At 33.3% G+C, this 18,343-nt stretch overlaps 2 protein-coding genes across 4 annotated transcripts; both read left to right on the forward strand.

The window, feature by feature from the left end:
• Positions 1-4,597: 4,597 nt before the first annotated feature.
• On the forward strand, positions 4,598-9,898 carry LOC118738371 (myosin light chain alkali-like). Its single transcript, XM_036469295.1, has 5 exons — positions 4,598-4,699; positions 4,827-4,854; positions 7,229-7,534; positions 8,092-8,178; positions 9,817-9,898. Exons 1-5 carry the CDS (start codon positions 4,697-4,699, stop codon positions 9,855-9,857), a joined length of 465 nt encoding a protein of 154 aa, XP_036325188.1. The 5' UTR covers positions 4,598-4,696; the 3' UTR covers positions 9,858-9,898.
• A 5,415-nt stretch (positions 9,899-15,313) lies between these two features.
• LOC118738372 (ataxin-2-like) lies at positions 15,314-16,759 on the forward strand. 3 transcript variants are annotated; one of them, XM_036469296.1, is made up of 2 exons: positions 15,314-15,445; positions 15,841-16,759. In XM_036469296.1, exon 2 carries the CDS (start codon positions 16,322-16,324, stop codon positions 16,742-16,744), a length of 423 nt encoding a protein of 140 aa, XP_036325189.1. In that variant the 5' UTR covers positions 15,314-15,445; positions 15,841-16,321; the 3' UTR covers positions 16,745-16,759. The 3 variants fall into 3 exon arrangements, with proteins under 3 accessions (XP_036325189.1, XP_036325190.1, XP_036325191.1); XM_036469297.1 differs by lacking the exon at positions 15,314-15,445 and adding an exon at positions 15,485-15,781; XM_036469298.1 differs by lacking the exon at positions 15,314-15,445 and adding an exon at positions 15,485-15,773.
• Positions 16,760-18,343: the final 1,584 nt, after the last annotated feature.

An 18,343-nucleotide genomic window follows, 5' to 3' on the forward strand; every position in this document is an offset into this window, starting at 1 on the left:
TTTGGTTTCATAGGGATTCGGATACCTTCCTCATTGAAGTAGTAAAGCAAATGCGCTTAAGTGCCTTTTTCGGTTACGTGCACAAGTTTTTTGTGCAAAGAAGGATGTGCAGCTAAGCAAAATATACTGTACCTCTTTTTCGCAGGTAGAATTCCCGATAATCTATCGACTTGAAAATTTAAATTTAGCTCAGAACCCGTTGACAGTGCAATATGAATGATGAATTAATGGCGCAGGTTTGGAAAACCCTTATATATGGTCCGATTTGTTTCATACTTAGAATTAGTGTTGGACAGTATCGGTACCAAGAGTACTCAGAACTCGATTATCAAAAGGATCGACAGTACCCGATTATTAAAAGTATCGATACTAAGTAGTCCAAGGCAGCATTCAATCGACGTTATTTGGGAATAATATATTAGTCTGAATAAAGTCCTGCCACCTAAAGAGATTTCTACACTAAGCATTGAAATGTTACCAACATATGTATATTTAAAGAAAGTACTCGATACTCCCAACACTATAGATTTAAGTACACACAGATTTAAGTTTTCATATACATATGGAAACTAAGTAAAAAAAAATAAAATTATAATATAGAAAAAAATAAGTAAGTTTTGAAGAATTAAATGAAATATATAAAAAATAATAATTTTGTTTTTTAAATAGTTAACTTAAAAAATTGAAGGAAAGCTAAATTAAAAAAAATTAAATAAGTTTCTAAAAATGAAATGATATTAAAAATATATATTTTTTTAAACATTTAACAAATTAAGAGATTCTTGAATTAGAAAAAGGAAAAAAGGTAACTAAAATGAATTTCTAAAAATTAAAATACATCAAAAACATAAACATATTTACATATGATTTTCTTTTCAAAACAACAATATAAAAAAACTTAATTAAAAGAAAAGAAAAATTAAAAAAAATAAAAAAGTACCACTGGCCGATCGGACCTCACGAATGGCGCGGTACACAGTACGGCTGAATTCCAAAAGTGTTGATTCAATAATAAAAGGTTTGCTCAAAAAACCGTTTTCTCGCTCCCTCTTGACAAAATCGGCTCCCTTAGCAAGGCACTGTGTGTGGGCTCGTGTGTGTGTGCAAAGCTTTTGTAAGGGAACTAAGGGAGTGTCAAAACTCTAATGTCACTAATGAGCAAACCTTTAATTATTGAATAATGGACCGTATACACATCACTTTTCGATAGGACTGATAGTTTCTGACAAAATAATTAACCATTGCAGACTTTTTTTTTTTTTTTTTTTTATAAAAATATGAAAAAAACACCTTAACAGAAGAAAAATTAAAAAAATAACAGGTTCCGTGTCAAATTTTTGCCTTAGTGCTAAAGCCTGTTGTGTTACAAAATAATCAAGTTACTAATGTAGAAAACAGATGGATAAATAAAGAAGCAATGAGTGGTGGAATGAAAATACGCAAAGATTTTTTGTATCAAATATAATAATATTGTTAGGTGCATGATAAAAACATTAGAAGGTAAAACCATTTCTCTCAATTCGTCGGCCATGATGTTTTCTGACGTTTGCAAACATTTTATATAAAATTGAAAACAAAAAAATGAAAGTGTTCACAACTGTTGTTGTTTGAGACTAAAAATGAGAATGTCTGTGTGAGCTTGAGTTCGAATTTTAAAATTATATTGCTGGTAAACTTCAGACTGCCTCTCAATGGTTTTACCTTGTAATATTTTTATCATGGTTAGGTGTACATGGCGTATGAGTAACATTATTTCCTGCTCATACAAAAAATCTTTGCGCATTTTCATTTGCGCATTACCACTTATTACTTCTTTATTTATCCATCGTATTGCTTCGTTAGTAACTTGATTTGTTTGTAACAGCCCGGGCTTTAGCACTAAGGCAAAAATTTCACACAGAACCAGTGAGTTTTTAATTTTTCTCCTATTAAAATTTGACTTTTTAATTTGTTTCATCAAAAAAGAAAACTGGAATGATTAATTGAATTGTCGAAAACTATTAGTCCAATCGGAAAGTGACGTATAGATGGTTTATGGAAAATATTGTTTGCTTTCATTTGTTGTATTCCATTTTCAGTTTGTTAAATTGGTTCATCAGATATAAGTGGACCACTCTAATGCACATATGTACATAAATACTTAAAAGTTAACGAAATGAATTTCTGTGTCATCGCTGGTAAAAATAGTTTAACCAAATATGTATGTTGCGTGGCATTAACCAATTCATTTGTTCGCTTATACAAATACAGGATGGGCCAAATAGTAAGTCCTACCAATTCTACGCAGCAGGTCCATAGTTTGCCTAGCAGAGTGCGTAGTCGCTCCATCTTGTTGGAACCACAAATTAGGATGCTGGTCGCAAAAAGTTGTCAATCATTGTTTTGTAAGAAATCCCAGAAGTCGTTTCTGGCGTTTCATCCTCATCATTCATCGAAGAAATATGGGCCGATAGCTTTTTCGGCCATAATACCGCACCAAGCACTGCATCTGAATGGGTGTAACTTGTGTTGCCCTACAAACAAAACATCACATAAAATATCAATTTGTATGGCTAATTGTGTAAAAGGAATAGCTTATTGTAGTCATTGTTGGTGGTCTTGCTGCAAGTATACTAGTATAACATGCAGCAAGAAAATAACAATAATATTAAAAATTAAAGAAGTTATATGTGTTGAAAATTGGTAGGTCTTATTTGGCCCACCCTGTACAATCATAAAAATATGTACACTCAATTAAAAGAAAATCGAAAAACGACAAGATGAAGAAAAGCTAGGAATTTGTGGTTTGTATTTACATCTGAACACACATACATATGTACGTATGTGGGCATGTGCATACATACATACATGCACGTACCTACATATGTACATATGCTACATAATTGTAAATATGTATGTTTATAAACAACTTGATAGCAATCCTTAAGTACTACATAAATATGTTTGTACAAAGTATTTCAATCGCCGAAATGATCAGGGTCAGCAAGCAAAAAATTAGATGTACTTTATTGTAAGCATAGATACATTAATGCGTACAGTGAATTCTCTCAACGACTACTTGTTCGACAGCGAGCCGTCGGACTTGGACCTGAGGAAAAATTGGCATTCACATTCATACTTACATACATATATAAATAAATAAAAATATATGTATATATGTACTAGCATAATAAGATACAAAGAATGTCGCACCACATCGAATATCAAGAAGAAAATGTTCGATGATATTCAACACTGTGGATCCGCAACGACTAATCATTATTACTGTTGTATGTAGTTCCTGTGCGTACTTAAGTAAAAATAGAAACGACCACTGAAGATGTTCAAAAAACAACAACTTTGAAAGCAGTGACGAACTATGTACATTAGGGTGGTAAAAAAAAAATATATATATTTGCGGAAGTTCAAAATGCTGAGATCTCATCCTCTTGAATTTTTTAAATGTAAAAAATACCATTATTTTGGTAAAAAAATTATATTTAGAACAGCCTCAAACCCCATAAAGTTTTGTATATATTTTATAGGGGGATAAAACGCTTTGTAAAAATGGTAGATTTCATTTTCTATCGTAAAACTTTGTTTCTCTTTAGGGGACTTCGTATAACAATGCACAATTGTTTATTTAACCATTTTTTTATTATTAGCTATGTATTTTTTATAGGTTTCCCAAAAGCCACAAAAATACAATGGGGGGGAGCCATAAAAAATCTTTAGTATTAAAATATGGTAAAATAAACCATTGGGTATCGTTACTGGAAGTCTCCTGAAGAAAAACAGGGTTTTCCGATCGAAAAATATCAATTTTTAAGAATTTTATATCTACCATTTCTACGAAAAATCGTTTAATCTCCATATAAAATATATGTACAACTTCATGGGCTTCGAGGCAGTTCTAAATATAATTACAAAAAAAAATACAGGCATTTCTTATACCATTTAGAAAAATCCTAAGTGGTGAAAGCTTGCCATTTTAAACTTTTGTTTGGACCACCCTCATGTACATACATACATAAATGTGAGAGAGGTAGTAATAAAAATGTTTTATTTTTTTATACATAAATATATAAATTTTTTATTGTTGCTGTGGCAGTCACTTCGCCAAGTATGCATGTCACCTGTATGCTTCGATGCCAGTTACCAGCCGAAAAACAGCAGCACCAGCACATGCACCACCTCAGAGTGAGTGTATTTGTATTTGTATGCGTTGGAAAATTTGCGCAGTCAATGGCGCTGTTGGCTGTTGGCTGAATGTGATAGAAAAATGTAATAGGAAAATGTGAAAAGTAACAACAGCTAAACAAGAATAAACTTTCGCAACTTTTGAAAAATTCTAAATGGCTTCATTCAATGCGGCATACATTCATATTTGTATACATACATACGTACATACATATGTTTATACAGGTAAGTCAGTGGTGAATGTGTGTAGAGTGACACCGTCCCACGAACCGACCACCAACCGATCGCCAAGCATTTTTGCAATCGCTCGCCGCCGCACAAATACCCTGACACCTCAACATTTAGAAACTTCGTGCATGCGTTCGTTTTTCTGTGCAAGTTCGGGAAAATTTCGAAAAATATTTTGACTGCCCAATCGACAAGAAAGTACCTAACACGCGTGCTGTAGACGAGAAACGTTCAGTCGAGACAGAGCTCATCCACGGGTTAGTTGATTTATTCTCATCCAACAGACAAAATGGTGAGTGGCTGATTTGAGTGTAAAAAGGAATACACAATTTTCTACATAACCTCAATAACTTAAATATTGTATAAAGAAAAAATGCAAAAATTTAAAGTAACTTTCTTTACTGTCTTTCTAATTTTAGGCCGATGTACCAAAACGTGATCTTGAAAGTAAGTTTAAAAGCAGTAAAGCAATTATTTCTAAAAAAAAGACGATAACAGTGAAAAATGCTAAAATGTCGGAAAATTATTATACAAGCATTTGCAAGTTGGATTTAAAATTCCTTGAAGAAAAAAAAAGAACCAAAGTAAAATCATAAATATTTAAAAACTGTGTAAACGTTTTTTTATGTTACATTACGACGTGCTAAATATTAAAATAAAAGTGTTCGCATCTAACCAAAAGAAGCCTACAAGCCGGAAGCTTACATAATATTGCAAAGTGATAGCGGTATCTCACTACAATTTAAAATTTTGGAATACCAGTGAATTCTTTGGCAGAGCTCGATCTTTTTATGGGTAAACTTGAGCACACACACACACACACCAGCACATATCAGCACAAATCACCTAACCGCCCACGCTTCCATATTTTATCTACAACTGCATATTTTTGCTGGTTAAGGTGCCCATAAAAAGTATTTTATAAAGCAAATTCATACAATGAAATGACAACGAAACGGAAATGAAACACTATTTGTACGCTCTTGCCACTGCCTTTGACGTCGGCCACGTTTACAATTGTTTGCGTGCTATTTTTAACAAATGGCTGAATGCCGAGAAGTGTGTTCAAAAAAATTTAAGTCGTTCAAAAACAAATTTTTTTAAAGAAGAAAAATAGGTGGATATAAAAAAAAAATCGAAAAACAAAACTGTGCCTGCATGAACGGGCAATCAACAGAACGGACACCACTAAGCGAACAGAAAAGTGTGAACAAAAAAAAAAAAAGAACTAAAAATAAAAATGAAGGACGAAAAATCTAGCGTACAGTAAATATGTGTGCAAATATTTGGTGCTGCTGATATGAAGTACATATGTGAATGTTCTGCTAGCTATAAATACATATATATGTACTATGCATAGAGAAGAAAAAAATCTTTGCATACAAGGCAGAGAGATCGGCAAAAGAGCGAACGCATTTCTAATTTTGGGAAATTTTTCTTATAGTTTTTCTTTTGTTGCCTACCTTACATATCCACATGTATGTATATATGAATATATAAAAAAATACACATACATGCCTGCGTACATATGTATGTATGTATTTAAGTTAACGAACAAAAAAAATAAAAATAAAAATAAAAACGCAAAATATTTCATGTGTTTTCGGTTCGTCGATATGTTTGTTCGTTCGTGTGCTCGCCCGCTCATTCAGTGATGAATTCGGGTGTCAAATTTCCTATACAGACGAATCGTGTACGCAGAGTAAAATTCCCAATAACCGAGTTGAGACGTCGTCATGCCAAAAAGTATGATACATACGAGTTGAAGGCCCCTAAAATGTGGGTGTATTGCAAATATGGAATGTGTCATAAATACCTTCGACTTGTACTTGAATAATTGAGCTCCGAGTTCGGTTGTAGGCATGAAGAGGTAAAGTGAACATTTTTCGATGAAAGATGTGCTAAAGCGATATGAACTGGGAACTACATATGTTTTTATGATTGATATGCTCCGGTTATGAACCAAGGGCATCTATTCGAGTAACTTAAAGAAAAGTAGCAAACATTTTGAGAACAGTAGGAATATTAGGGCACTGAATGTAATATGTTTTTGTTTTTAATGGGCTTTTTTCAACACTGAAATGAGAAACATTGACCACTAGTCTGTCGTATAACTAAATTTGAAAGATTATTGAATTTTTGAAAGATCAATAAAGTTCAACGCAGCTGAAACCAAACCATCAAATCCACTATAATTTTCATACTACATACCAGGGATGCCAACTCTATTTAGGCTAATTCACCCAATGATAATGTCAAATATTAACGTCAAGTGAAAAGTGTCGGTATGCAAGGTTGCAATTTCTTTAATATCCACACGGTCGCATGAGGAAATTACGTTATATTTTAAATCTGTAACACCGTAATAAGATATTGGGCCTCATGCATAAGAAGCGAGCTCAAGCTCAGCCTAAACTTTTGCACCGATGGAGTGAGCTTTTAATTAAGCTCAAGAATTTGTACTGAAAAGTGAGTTGGATCTTAAGCATTAGGCTCGCTAAATAAATAGGAATTCTTCCCCCAAAATCTAAAGCCATTCCCAGATCCCCCCCGAGAAATTAAAATTCCACCATAATCGGGGAATTCTTGAAACTCAACGTTTTATAAAACTAAAGGTAAATTACAATACCAATATACAATAAAAAAAAAAACAATAATTGAAACATACGAAAAAGGCAAAGTAAATTAAAACAACCAAAAAATTAATCTATTCGCGCATTGCTTTTGCTACATGCAGACAGAAGTTTTACAAAAGTTTTAAAATATATATATCCAAATCAATGCACGTACACATTTAATTCCTTTTCATCTCCCATTCCAGATATCGAATTCGTTTTCGAAATCATGGGCTCTGCCGGTGTGGGCATTGATGCCGTTGATCTAGGTGATGCCCTCCGCGCCCTCAACTTGAACCCAACCTTGGCGTTGATCGAAAAAATGGGCGGCACCAAGAAGCGCAATGAGAAGAAAATCACCTTCGAAGAATTCATCCCCATCTACGCACAAGTGAAGAAGGAGAAGGATCAGGGCTGCTACGAAGATTTCATTGAATGTTTGAAATTGTACGACAAAGCCGAGGATGGCACAATGCTGTTGGCTGAATTGCAACACGCCCTACTGTCACTTGGTGAGTTTGGCAGAAGAATATGAAAAGTCAATAAGAAATAAGAAGCTCAGATTAGAGCTCGGTGTAAAATATATTTTTTAACACTTCAAAAATTGTGGGGAAAAATAACAAAATTTGGGTGTAACTTGGACCAGGGCGGTCGCCAAAAGTAAAAAAAAATAGCATTAGATTTCGGTAAATCTCAAGAATTTTTATATACTCGTAGAATAATCTTCTGGTTGGGAACTAAAGAATGGTTAGTATTTTTTCAGAAGCGCTTAAAAAGTAATTAAGTAAGGAGAAGGCAATTTTTTTTTAATTATTTACCGAAGAAAACTTTTAGCGCAAAAAAATAGGGAATATGAAATATCGAGTGCTCTTGAGGCGTGCGAGATTAACGAAGACAGTTGTTAAGAATTGTGTTGGCTTTGCGATTCAACTTTTGAATTCGGGTTTTAGGCAACTACTTTTTTAAGTGAGCTTTTTGGTATACTCTTAGCCAATTTTTTTTATCGTTTAGCTAACTACGATCATTTACCAATTTTTGTACTAACTGATTTTGTAAATTTGCAATATAGGTGAGGCATTGGATGATGAGCAAGTTGAGACTCTCTTCGCCGATTGCATGGACCCCGAAGATGATGAAGGCATGATTCCATACTCCCGTAAGTAAAAGCGAAAAAAAAAAAATAAAAATAAAGTACCACCAACTAATCAAGCACATATGAAATGAAACTATTTATGTATTCACAACAATAACAAGCGCCCTCGTTGCTCATCCAAAAAATTGCCCAATAGTATTATGCATATTTTCACCTAAAACAATTTTTTTTTTAACTATTTATTTACATGCATATGTACATATGTATGTATGTATATTCGTATTTTTTTCATATGTAATACATTTGTTTTTGTTTTCCATATGTATTTTCATTCTATGTCGACTTATATGTGTACCTACGTTTTATGTGGCAACCGAATGTTTAAATATCCAAAAATAAATCCCAACGCACTGTGGAACGATATATATGTATCACCAACCAAAACAAAAAAAAAAATGCACTACTTCCAACAACACTTCACTTCCCCGTACGTATGTGTATGACGCACCTCCACTTTGTTTTACAACCACACACACACACACACCCAAACGCCACACGTCCACCCAAACTGGCCCAAAATTTCTACGCACAAACTTGCACAAATTATGCCTGCGTGAATTATGAAAATGTATGAACACAAAAACAATTTCCATTTGTAATAATGTGTGTGCGCCGTGCAGAGTTCATCCAGAGAATGATGAGCGATCCAGTTGTCTTCGACTAAACGGTAAGTACTTAATTAAGTATGCAAGCATAAAGGATGGGGTTTGTAGCGGTAAATTATGTATATAGGTCAAAGTAAGGGGTGCAAGTTTTGGAGTAATTTATTAGAAGAAAAAAAAAAAACGATTGTGTGGGGGACAGCTTTACAATGGTAATTTGGAAACGACAGGCATAGCTCTGAAAAATTGAGGAGGGTCTGGAAAAATTACAAATATCATAATTTAAACGTTAAAATTGGATTTTTATTTTTTCGACCAAAAATATTTAAAACATTTAAAAATTATCGAAAAAAAATTAAAGTAAGCATTGTATTTTTTAAAAAATAAACATTTTGGCATTTAATGGTTATTTGCGGTCCTTTTCGAATAGTAAAACGCGATGAATGCCTGAAAAGTAAGCAAGGCTTATCGACTATATTCTGCTCAAAGAATATACGGAAATGCTTCTCGTTTTTGGTTTGGAAAATAAAAGGAAAAATTATTGGAATATTTTGCCCAAAATAATACAACTCTTTAAAAATTGGTATTGCGATTTTCCACTTCAAAGATTACTGCAATTCTCTGCAAATTTGTAATTTATATTTAAATCGAAATAATTCACAATAGCTTCCATACTTTGATTTGATTTGAAAGTTTTCAACAGAATTTCCAACTTTCTATTCAGAATTTTTAGAAAGCTTTCGAGTATGCAGCTACAAAACCATTCAATTTAAGTAATTTTAGTATGTGAATGTCTATGTATGATTATCTGTGTATCGGTATATCTGTTCCCCACAATATTATTTGCTACATTTGTTTGTCAATGTTTGCACAGTTTGTTTGTATTGGTACACAATAATTATCCGGGCGGTTTGTCAAAGTGCAATATACAAATTAAATATTTAGGTACCTATTTTAAATTAAAATTTGTATTAAAATAAAAAAAAAGTATTAATTGTAAATTTTTCATTTTTTCTTTCTTTCTTTTTCCTTTCAACAGCATTTCTTGCCAGAATGTGTGAAAGACCAGATATGCTATAAAATCACCATTCACTTATAGCGGCAACCATTCTCCATAGATGTTTTATTCATCTCTCTCTCGTATATTTATTTTTAATTAAATTTTAATTTCTTTCTTTTTATGAATGCACTAATTGCATTACAAAGGTAGTGCGATTACTTTTCAACGAATATCTACATAAAGAGTAGCAAAACAAAACCTTACAAACACAAATTATGAAAAGCTTAAAGTAATTTTTAAATTATGTATATAAAACCAAATTATACCAAAAAAAAAAAAAAACTAAAATTATAAAATAATTTTGTTGTTCATTTATTTAATTTTAATTACATAAACACCAAAGAAAATGCTATATATGTATATAACTATAATATACATTATATATAGAATATTAAAAAACAACAACAACCAACTCGTGTAGTCAACGTTGCAAAAAGGACTTAATAAATGTTACTATAATAAACTTTAATGAAAAATGGATAACCCAACAAAGGTGCATAAAATACATATTAATATCAACAACAACAACTTACGTGAAAATCTCAAACAGTGTCGTGTTTGCTGCCAAAGGTGCAGGAAAAATCTGAACAAAAAAAAAAACAAAAAAACCACAACAACGAAACAACTTAAGTCGAATTTATACAAATGTATTTAACTCTCTCTCTCTATCTTGCGTATAATATATTAAAATGCAAGTCATATTTACTATTTATTTGCATGCATTAATATATATTATTATGCAAATAAATAAGGAAAACAATTTCATGGCGCATGGTTAAAAAACAGATTTTTTTTTAGTTGTTTTCTATTTCGCCACCTGAATGCTATGTGTTGCGCAGCGTTTGGAACAAGAAAAACCACTATTTACTAAAAAAAAACAAAAAAAAAAATGAAAACACAATTAAAACAATACAATTTTTTAATTAGTTTAAAAAATTTGCTTATTTGAATTATATAACTACTCAATTTGTTACAATTTCCATATTTCTATTTAAAACGGGCCAAAAATTGCAATAGAATTATAAAAATAAGTACATCAAAATAAACACAAAGAACAAAAACAAAAACATCGAATAAAGTGTGTACAAGCAATGTGCGTATGAATACAGCTTTGTTGATAATTGTTTTTGGTATTTTTGTTTTAGTCATAGTCAGGCTACATACCGCCCATTGACCAGTTTTCAGCTCAGTTGTTCGTCTGCCGCACATATCGCTGTCAAGTATGCCCATCACAGACAGCTACTACATGTGACACGCAAAGTGTCCAGTCAACAGTCTCACGAGAGCAAATACCCATGCACATAGCTAGAGCCTTCGAAATTAAGACCAACACGAGTTTTGCCCACCTGCGAAATATTATCCCAGTTTCTGATGGAGGCTTCGATGTCTGAAGGTGGCAGTGCTATAATTAGTTGCGGGCGAAAGAATGCGAGGTATGAGCCGCCTTTAGCCCAAATGTTCGGATGTCTCATTACGGTGGGGTGACCTAATAAGGCCATAATGACTTTATTTACATACTTTTGTGATTGGAAATAAGGCCATTATGGTTTTATTGCGCCTTTGGAAATTTATTTTTAGAAAATATTATGAGACGTGAGCGGGATGTGGTAGATCATTGGGGCGAGCAAACGCGGACCCGCCAAGTTATGCACACGCAAAACTATAAACAAAACAATCTTGGACAACCACACGACAGAGTGGACTTATATTTTAACTCCATACAGCTCAATTCACTCCTTCATTTGGTCGAAAAATAATCGCGAGAAGTGTTCAGCGCAAAAATTGCGGCCCGGCCAGTTTTTTTTTTTTGATTACGGCCGAGGGTCTTGTAATGAAATAATTAAAAAAAAAAACTATAGTAATGGCATATATTTAACTTTAAGTTTCAATAACCGTTAAATCCGTAGGTTTTTAAAAAATTATACAAGACTTTTTTGTAGAGCGTCTATTTTCCTACAAAAATATGTATCGCACTTTTCAGTGGATAATTCAAAGGTGAGAAAAAACTAAAGTTAACAGGTAAACCCAACGAAAATGTGTCAGTGTTTTGTTGTTGTAGCAGCTTACTTAACTCTGTTTAAATCAGTGAATTCATTACATGTTGTCTTCATTCTCATCTAACGGGAGACTCAGGAAAAAGCCAGATCCGAAAGGTAGTGGGATGTTACATGAGCTGATGCGAGCGACCAGTTTAACCTGCTACAATATCCCGAATGGAGTTGTGTCAAAGTATTGTAAGCCTCACGAAGCAAGTGCTGATGATGGAATTAAAGGGATGAGAATTGCCAAGTGTATTTTGTTGATTCTCGAATACAGTATATTTTGCTTTGCGAAAAACTTGTGCGCTTAACCGAAAAAAGCACTTAACTGAATTTTCTTTACTACTTCAATGAGGAAGGTATCCGAATCGCTATGAAATCAAATAATGAGGAGCACTTACCGCGTAGAAATTACTGCAAGCGAAATTTTTTCCGATTGGTATCTAATTATCTATATAACTTAATAAAATTATAGCCGTTTTCGTTGTTCCCCGAGATGAGCAAAATAAATAAAAACTTGTAAATCTAGGGTAAGTGTAGGGCCAGTGCACGTTTACTTTCTTAGATAATTGATAATAGTTGTTAATTTTTAAGGTAGGTATCGATAATGTGCAGGTATGTTGAATGCATCTATCGGAGCAGTTTCCTTATAAATGTTAAAAATAATGCCGCTGATTCACATTTTGGGGTAGGTATCTTAAATGTGCACTTAAGCATAAAGGCAGCAAAGCAAAATATACTGTAATGGCCTGGTTCAACGGATGGTGTATTTTCATTCCAAAGACAGTCGTTGAAATACATATATATTAGGGCGGTGTAATTTTTTCGGAGCAAAATTTTCGAAGAAAGTGCATAGAAAATTCAAATGCTACGTTTATGTCTAGACAAAAATGGGGGACAAACTACATATATATATATATATCAATAGAAAAAGCGGTATATTGTGTGAAGAAAGCAACACAATTTTTTAAATGAAAAATTTATTTCGTTCAGAAAAATTTGTAGTAGGTACTTGTAATAAACTGTAATGTTTACACTTGTGTTTTTTATTGTTGTAAACTGAATAAAAAATATAACCACATAACTAGATAACCTGATAACCAAGAGGGTGTGAACAACCGCACCGATTTTTGATTTACAAACTGGGAGGGTCAAACGTCATTTTTGTTATATAGTTTATTAATAATTTTTGCTTAGAATCAAACGAATTAAATTATTCCGCCCTAATGTACATGCACTAGTTTTCCAACCTCATTAGGTGTAACATTTTTCACTAATATTTTTCTGTTTTACTTTTAATCAAAAACTTCGAACTATTTTTTTTTTTAAATTAATTTTCTTATTGCTTGATTAAAGTTTTACCTAGTCTTGGCGGTCATATTTAAATTTCGGTCATAATATAGAGAAAATTCATGTACAATAAAATCGGTTTATCCCGGTTTTTTCATTTGAAAATGGGAAACCGGGCTTTTTCAAATGACTCTAAAATCGGTATTCGAAAAAAGGTGAATAATCCATCAAACTACTATATGCACATATGTAAACTCCTACCTCTTCAACAATTTTACATTACGTAGTTCATGGCCTTGCGGCTGCTGGCCGTAGGACCTGGGTTCGATCCCTGTTCCGGGCATCATATAAATTAGAAAAAGTTTTTTCTAACAGCTATCGACACTCGGCAGGCAATGACAAATATCCGAGTGTATTTTTGCCATAAGAAACCTTCTATTAAAATCCATTTGCATTTCCAAGGCGTTGTAAAACCGTAGGACCCTTCATTTTGTGTAACACCATCAAGACGCACACCACATATTGGAGGAGAAGCTCGGCCAAACAGTTAGGAAAAGTGTATGCGCCAAAATGTTATCAATATTATTACATATTTACTAGCTTATGCCCGCAGCTCCGCCCGCCCTGTAGTTCAGTTTAACGTTCTGATTTAAAATGTAACAAAATAGAGAGAAAGTTGCTTACGCTATCGATATTCCATGATTTGATCGGTGTGTTGAATTTCAACTAAATTGTCAATTTCAGTATAAGAAAATCACTAGCATTTCATTGTTAGTATTTATACAATGTATATTAACTTTTCAAATTATTTTAATAGGTGAAAGTGCTGAGAAACTGATTAACTTTAATTAAAGTTTTGAACAGGTGGCAACCTCTTTTAAAAAAAGAAAAACATATTTTGGAAACAAATAATTTTAAAAAATTTTTGGTATGACTTGGCATCATTTTACAATGTTTCATTTAACTCGTTGAGAGACGGGAGAGACCCTAAAAACCACCTCGTGAAATTTGCTCATATGTGAAATCAGATCATAACAATTTGTGTGCCAAATTTTATCCAAAGCAATAGCAACAAACGTACTCACACATTCGCTTACAAACTTTTACATTTATAAGTCGGATTTGATTTACAATTAGTATCCAAGCTGGTGGCAATTCTGGTCGAAAATATTTTCGAAATAAATGTACATAGCTTACTTAAAACCTCGCTCGTTCGATACCCATATCAAAAATTTTATAATAAATTTATTATAAATTTATAAACAGGTGGCAGGCAGCCCCTTAAAAAAGATTTTTAAAATAAAGCTTTCGTAAACATCTCTTGCTTGGTATATATACTATAATATTTCATTTAGCTTGTTAATAGAACTGACTCTAACTTTTTGAATAGGTGGCAACCCTCTTAAATAATCCCTTCGAGATACATCGCTTTCGAACCATTTTTGGTTTGACACTCAAATTGTTGTGATAAATATTTATTTAACTTTTTAATTCAGTGATTTTAACTTTAGAGAAAGGTGGCAACCATCTAAAAATATCTTCAAAATAAATCGTTTTTGAACTGCTTTCGATTGGTACACGCATTGTTGTATTATTTATTTTTACTTAAGAATTAATTGATTTTATCTATTGAAAAGTATGGCAACTCTCTTCCATAAACATCCTACATATATGTATGTTAATGCAGGTTATGATAGCAACAAGCATGCTTACATAACCACTCACAAACTTTGACATTTGTAATATCTGTACGATAACTATATGCAACGGTAAATTTAAAAATTACAATAATTCATTAATTAATGAAGCGAATGGGTTTTTTTTAACGAAAGAAAAAAGATTTAATGGATTTTACCCCGGTTTCGAGTTCTATTGAAGTTAATTTTGAGAGCGCGATTAGCGTTTATAATCGCAACATGAATCTAATCAAGCTCTACGTAGTACGCGTATTCCAAAGATGTATGTGAATTTCACCACAGATGTCGCCACCCACTCTGTGCACCCACTATTCCAACAGCGTTGCTGCCGTAACATTACCGACGACTTTTGTACTAAAAGCTCACTGTAAAAGCGCCAATTGGCTTATTCTCTCACTTCAATGCAATTTTGGTGGATGCCTCTCTGCGGCTTTGGGCTTGCTGTGCGACCTATGTATACGCGCATTCGGACGTTAATTAAAAATTCTTCTTTGCAGCGCGCAATCAGTTCGAGACGAGATAACAGACCAAATAGATTCATCCTCGGTGTAACAACTGCTCGCGGTGCGATTGAAAGCCAAGGTGTGACAAATTTTTTTCTCTTATTGTGTTTGCACATATTAAATGAATTTTTTGCTATTCATATGCAAATAAATATTGTGCTTTGTGTAAATTTTTGAATTAAAAATTTTATTACTAATGAAAGCGCATTGCGCAGTGCGAAACAAAGTGTGAAGAAAAATTTTGAAATACACACAAGCAAATGTGTTTGTGAGGAAATTAAGTCGATTTGTAGCTATTAATTTTGAAGTGAAAAGCGACTATTCACGAACGACGACAGCAGTTGGTATACCCAAACGCATACATATGTACAAGCAGCTAGTGGCCCTCACCGTTAATTAAATTTCCGGTGCGAAGGTGCTAAAATGCGTTATAAAAAGAGTGATTAATACAGTATTTATGTATTTGTTTTACAGGTTCGCGATTAATGTGAATATATGTACATACATATATATGTAGGTATTTTCAAAAGCAAAGAGAAAGTTACATAAGAAAAGTGCATTTATAACAAAGGCGAAGAAAGCAGCCGAAAAAATAGAAAAGTGTATAACTACATTTGTCACAGAATTGTGAATTGAAAATTTTTCAACAAGCAAAAGATACACACACAGCCGACGAAAACAAAGTGAGGTAGCAGAGGGTAAGCGCGAGGCGAAAAATAACAACTAGCAGCAACTTCGTTGTCCTGAGTGTAACGCATTCCTTCGGTTCAAAAACGCAATCCACCCCACAACCGCATCCCTAAAGGCGCCCGCTACGGAAGTAGAACAAAAATACACACACACACGCACATACCATACACAACCACAAAGGAGAACAAACACATACACATACATACATTCTCATAAAGTCTTCAAGCGGATACAGTGCGCTGAGCGCATAGAGCGGCATAGCAATATGGCGGATATTATGGAGAAAAGCTCTGTGCCATTGGAAGCTGCGGTTGTCAGCAATGGCCCAACAACAATGACAACAACGGGAGTGGCAGAGGTCGCTACAGCTCCCAAAACACCAGATACATTCGCAGCAGCAGGAATACCGGCACAGGCTACTACTGGTGTTGGTGCAACAACAACAGTGAATGACTCACACTCGCTGTTGTTGAAGGAGCAACAGCATCAACAGGAGCAAATAATATACCAACAGCAGAAGGAACAACAGCAGCTGCAACAACAACAGCCAGTCGCGGCCGCGGCAGCAGCAGCAGCAGTAGCTGCGTCGGCATTAGATGTTAAACAGGCGCAGCCAGAACAGAAAGGTAAGCAAATAAGTGAATCAATTCCAATTCGCACAACGAAGAAAGCAGAAGAAACTGTGTAAAAAAGAGATACTAACTGCAAATGGTGGCTATTGAATAAGCCGACATTAAATCGATTTTTTTTTTTCATAATCCCACTAAGTCCCTAAAAGGCACAAACAACGCGAAATATGTAGATAGATACTTTATCAGCCAAACATATACATATGTACATACGTACATATGTACGCGGTTGATTGTGTTATATATTTGCGAAATTTGCAAATTTTTTGCGTATATGTACATATGTCATACGCGTCACAATTATTTATAGATGGTTCTGTTATCAGAAAGCACAAAGGTAACATTTGTTAGTTGATAGCAGAAACAAAATATCACGTACATACATATTTCAGTGGCATTCCGACGCACAATGGGACTACGGCACCCAAAAATAGTAAACACGGTTTATCGAATTCCTAAAAAAAAAAACATTTATGTACCTATGTGATTTATTGCAAAATATCCAACTATCCCTAATCAAAAAGAATTTTCAATAAAAATGCATATTTGCAGTCGACGAGCTTAAAGTAACTTAAATTATTTAATTTTTCTGCTAGTGCGGATCTATGTATGTGTATATGGGTCATTCCAAGTAAATGAGGAAAACTATATAAATTTTAAAATGCCCTAACTATTGCTATTTCAGTGTTAAATTACTACGTCTTATATATAAATAGACAAAAATGTTTTCTTTACACCCCGTTTACAGCTAAACTATACTTCTAAGCATGGAACCGCATATCACTAATAATTATAATATTTCCATGAAGAATAAATTATTTATAGGCCATATTTTTATTGAAACCGAATAGGTTTTGGAAAGGATCTTTTAATTAATGATGCTAATGAAGTTATAGGTTCGAAATTCAAGGACTTGTGTGTATGTTTTCCTTAAAATAAAATTTTTTCAAAAATAAATACTGAATTATTTTCAAGGATATTTAAGGATACAATTTTAAAAAGAAATTTTATATACCCATTCATCCTTATGCACCAAAAAATAACAATCTTTTTTAAATTTACAGAATACTTTTTTCTTACAGAGAATTTTTAAAATAATATTTTGAATTGATCATATCTTTGAAATTCCAAAGTCTTAAAAAAAACACAGTGTAAAGAGTGACCTCGTTCAGTGGGTCTGCGAATGTTATGCTCAATGCTTAAATTCAAATTCATTAAGCGTAGGTCCCTCTTAAGATCCTATTGTTTAGGACTGAAGTTAATCTGCTGATTTTGTTTGATAATCTCTTTATGTCATATTACTTTGTGCTTCTCAAGTCCTCACCTAAATATGTATATATATGGGGCATTTCACCTCAAGTGACCCAACTTTTGAAATCTATGTCTTCCGATCGGGATGAAATTTGCACCAAGGTTAGTCCTAAAAAATAGTAGTTATGACACAAAATTTCAATGGGATCGGTCAAACACACTCCGAGTTGGAGGGTCTAGAATTTTGACATTTTGGTCAAACGGCCATTTTTTCGGATCCATATAACTAATTACCTATTGTATTTTTATTTATTGTATTATTATTGTAAAATTTTTTCAGGAATGTTTTCGATAGATTTCTCTTCAGTCTTTACAAATTTTATTTTTTTTAAATTAAAATGAATTTT

This window comes from Rhagoletis pomonella, unplaced genomic scaffold (genome assembly GCF_013731165.1).
Source record: "Rhagoletis pomonella isolate Grant_MI unplaced genomic scaffold, Rhpom_1.0 Rhpom_scaffold_00004, whole genome shotgun sequence".
Lineage (NCBI taxonomy): Eukaryota > Metazoa > Arthropoda > Insecta > Diptera > Tephritidae > Rhagoletis > Rhagoletis pomonella.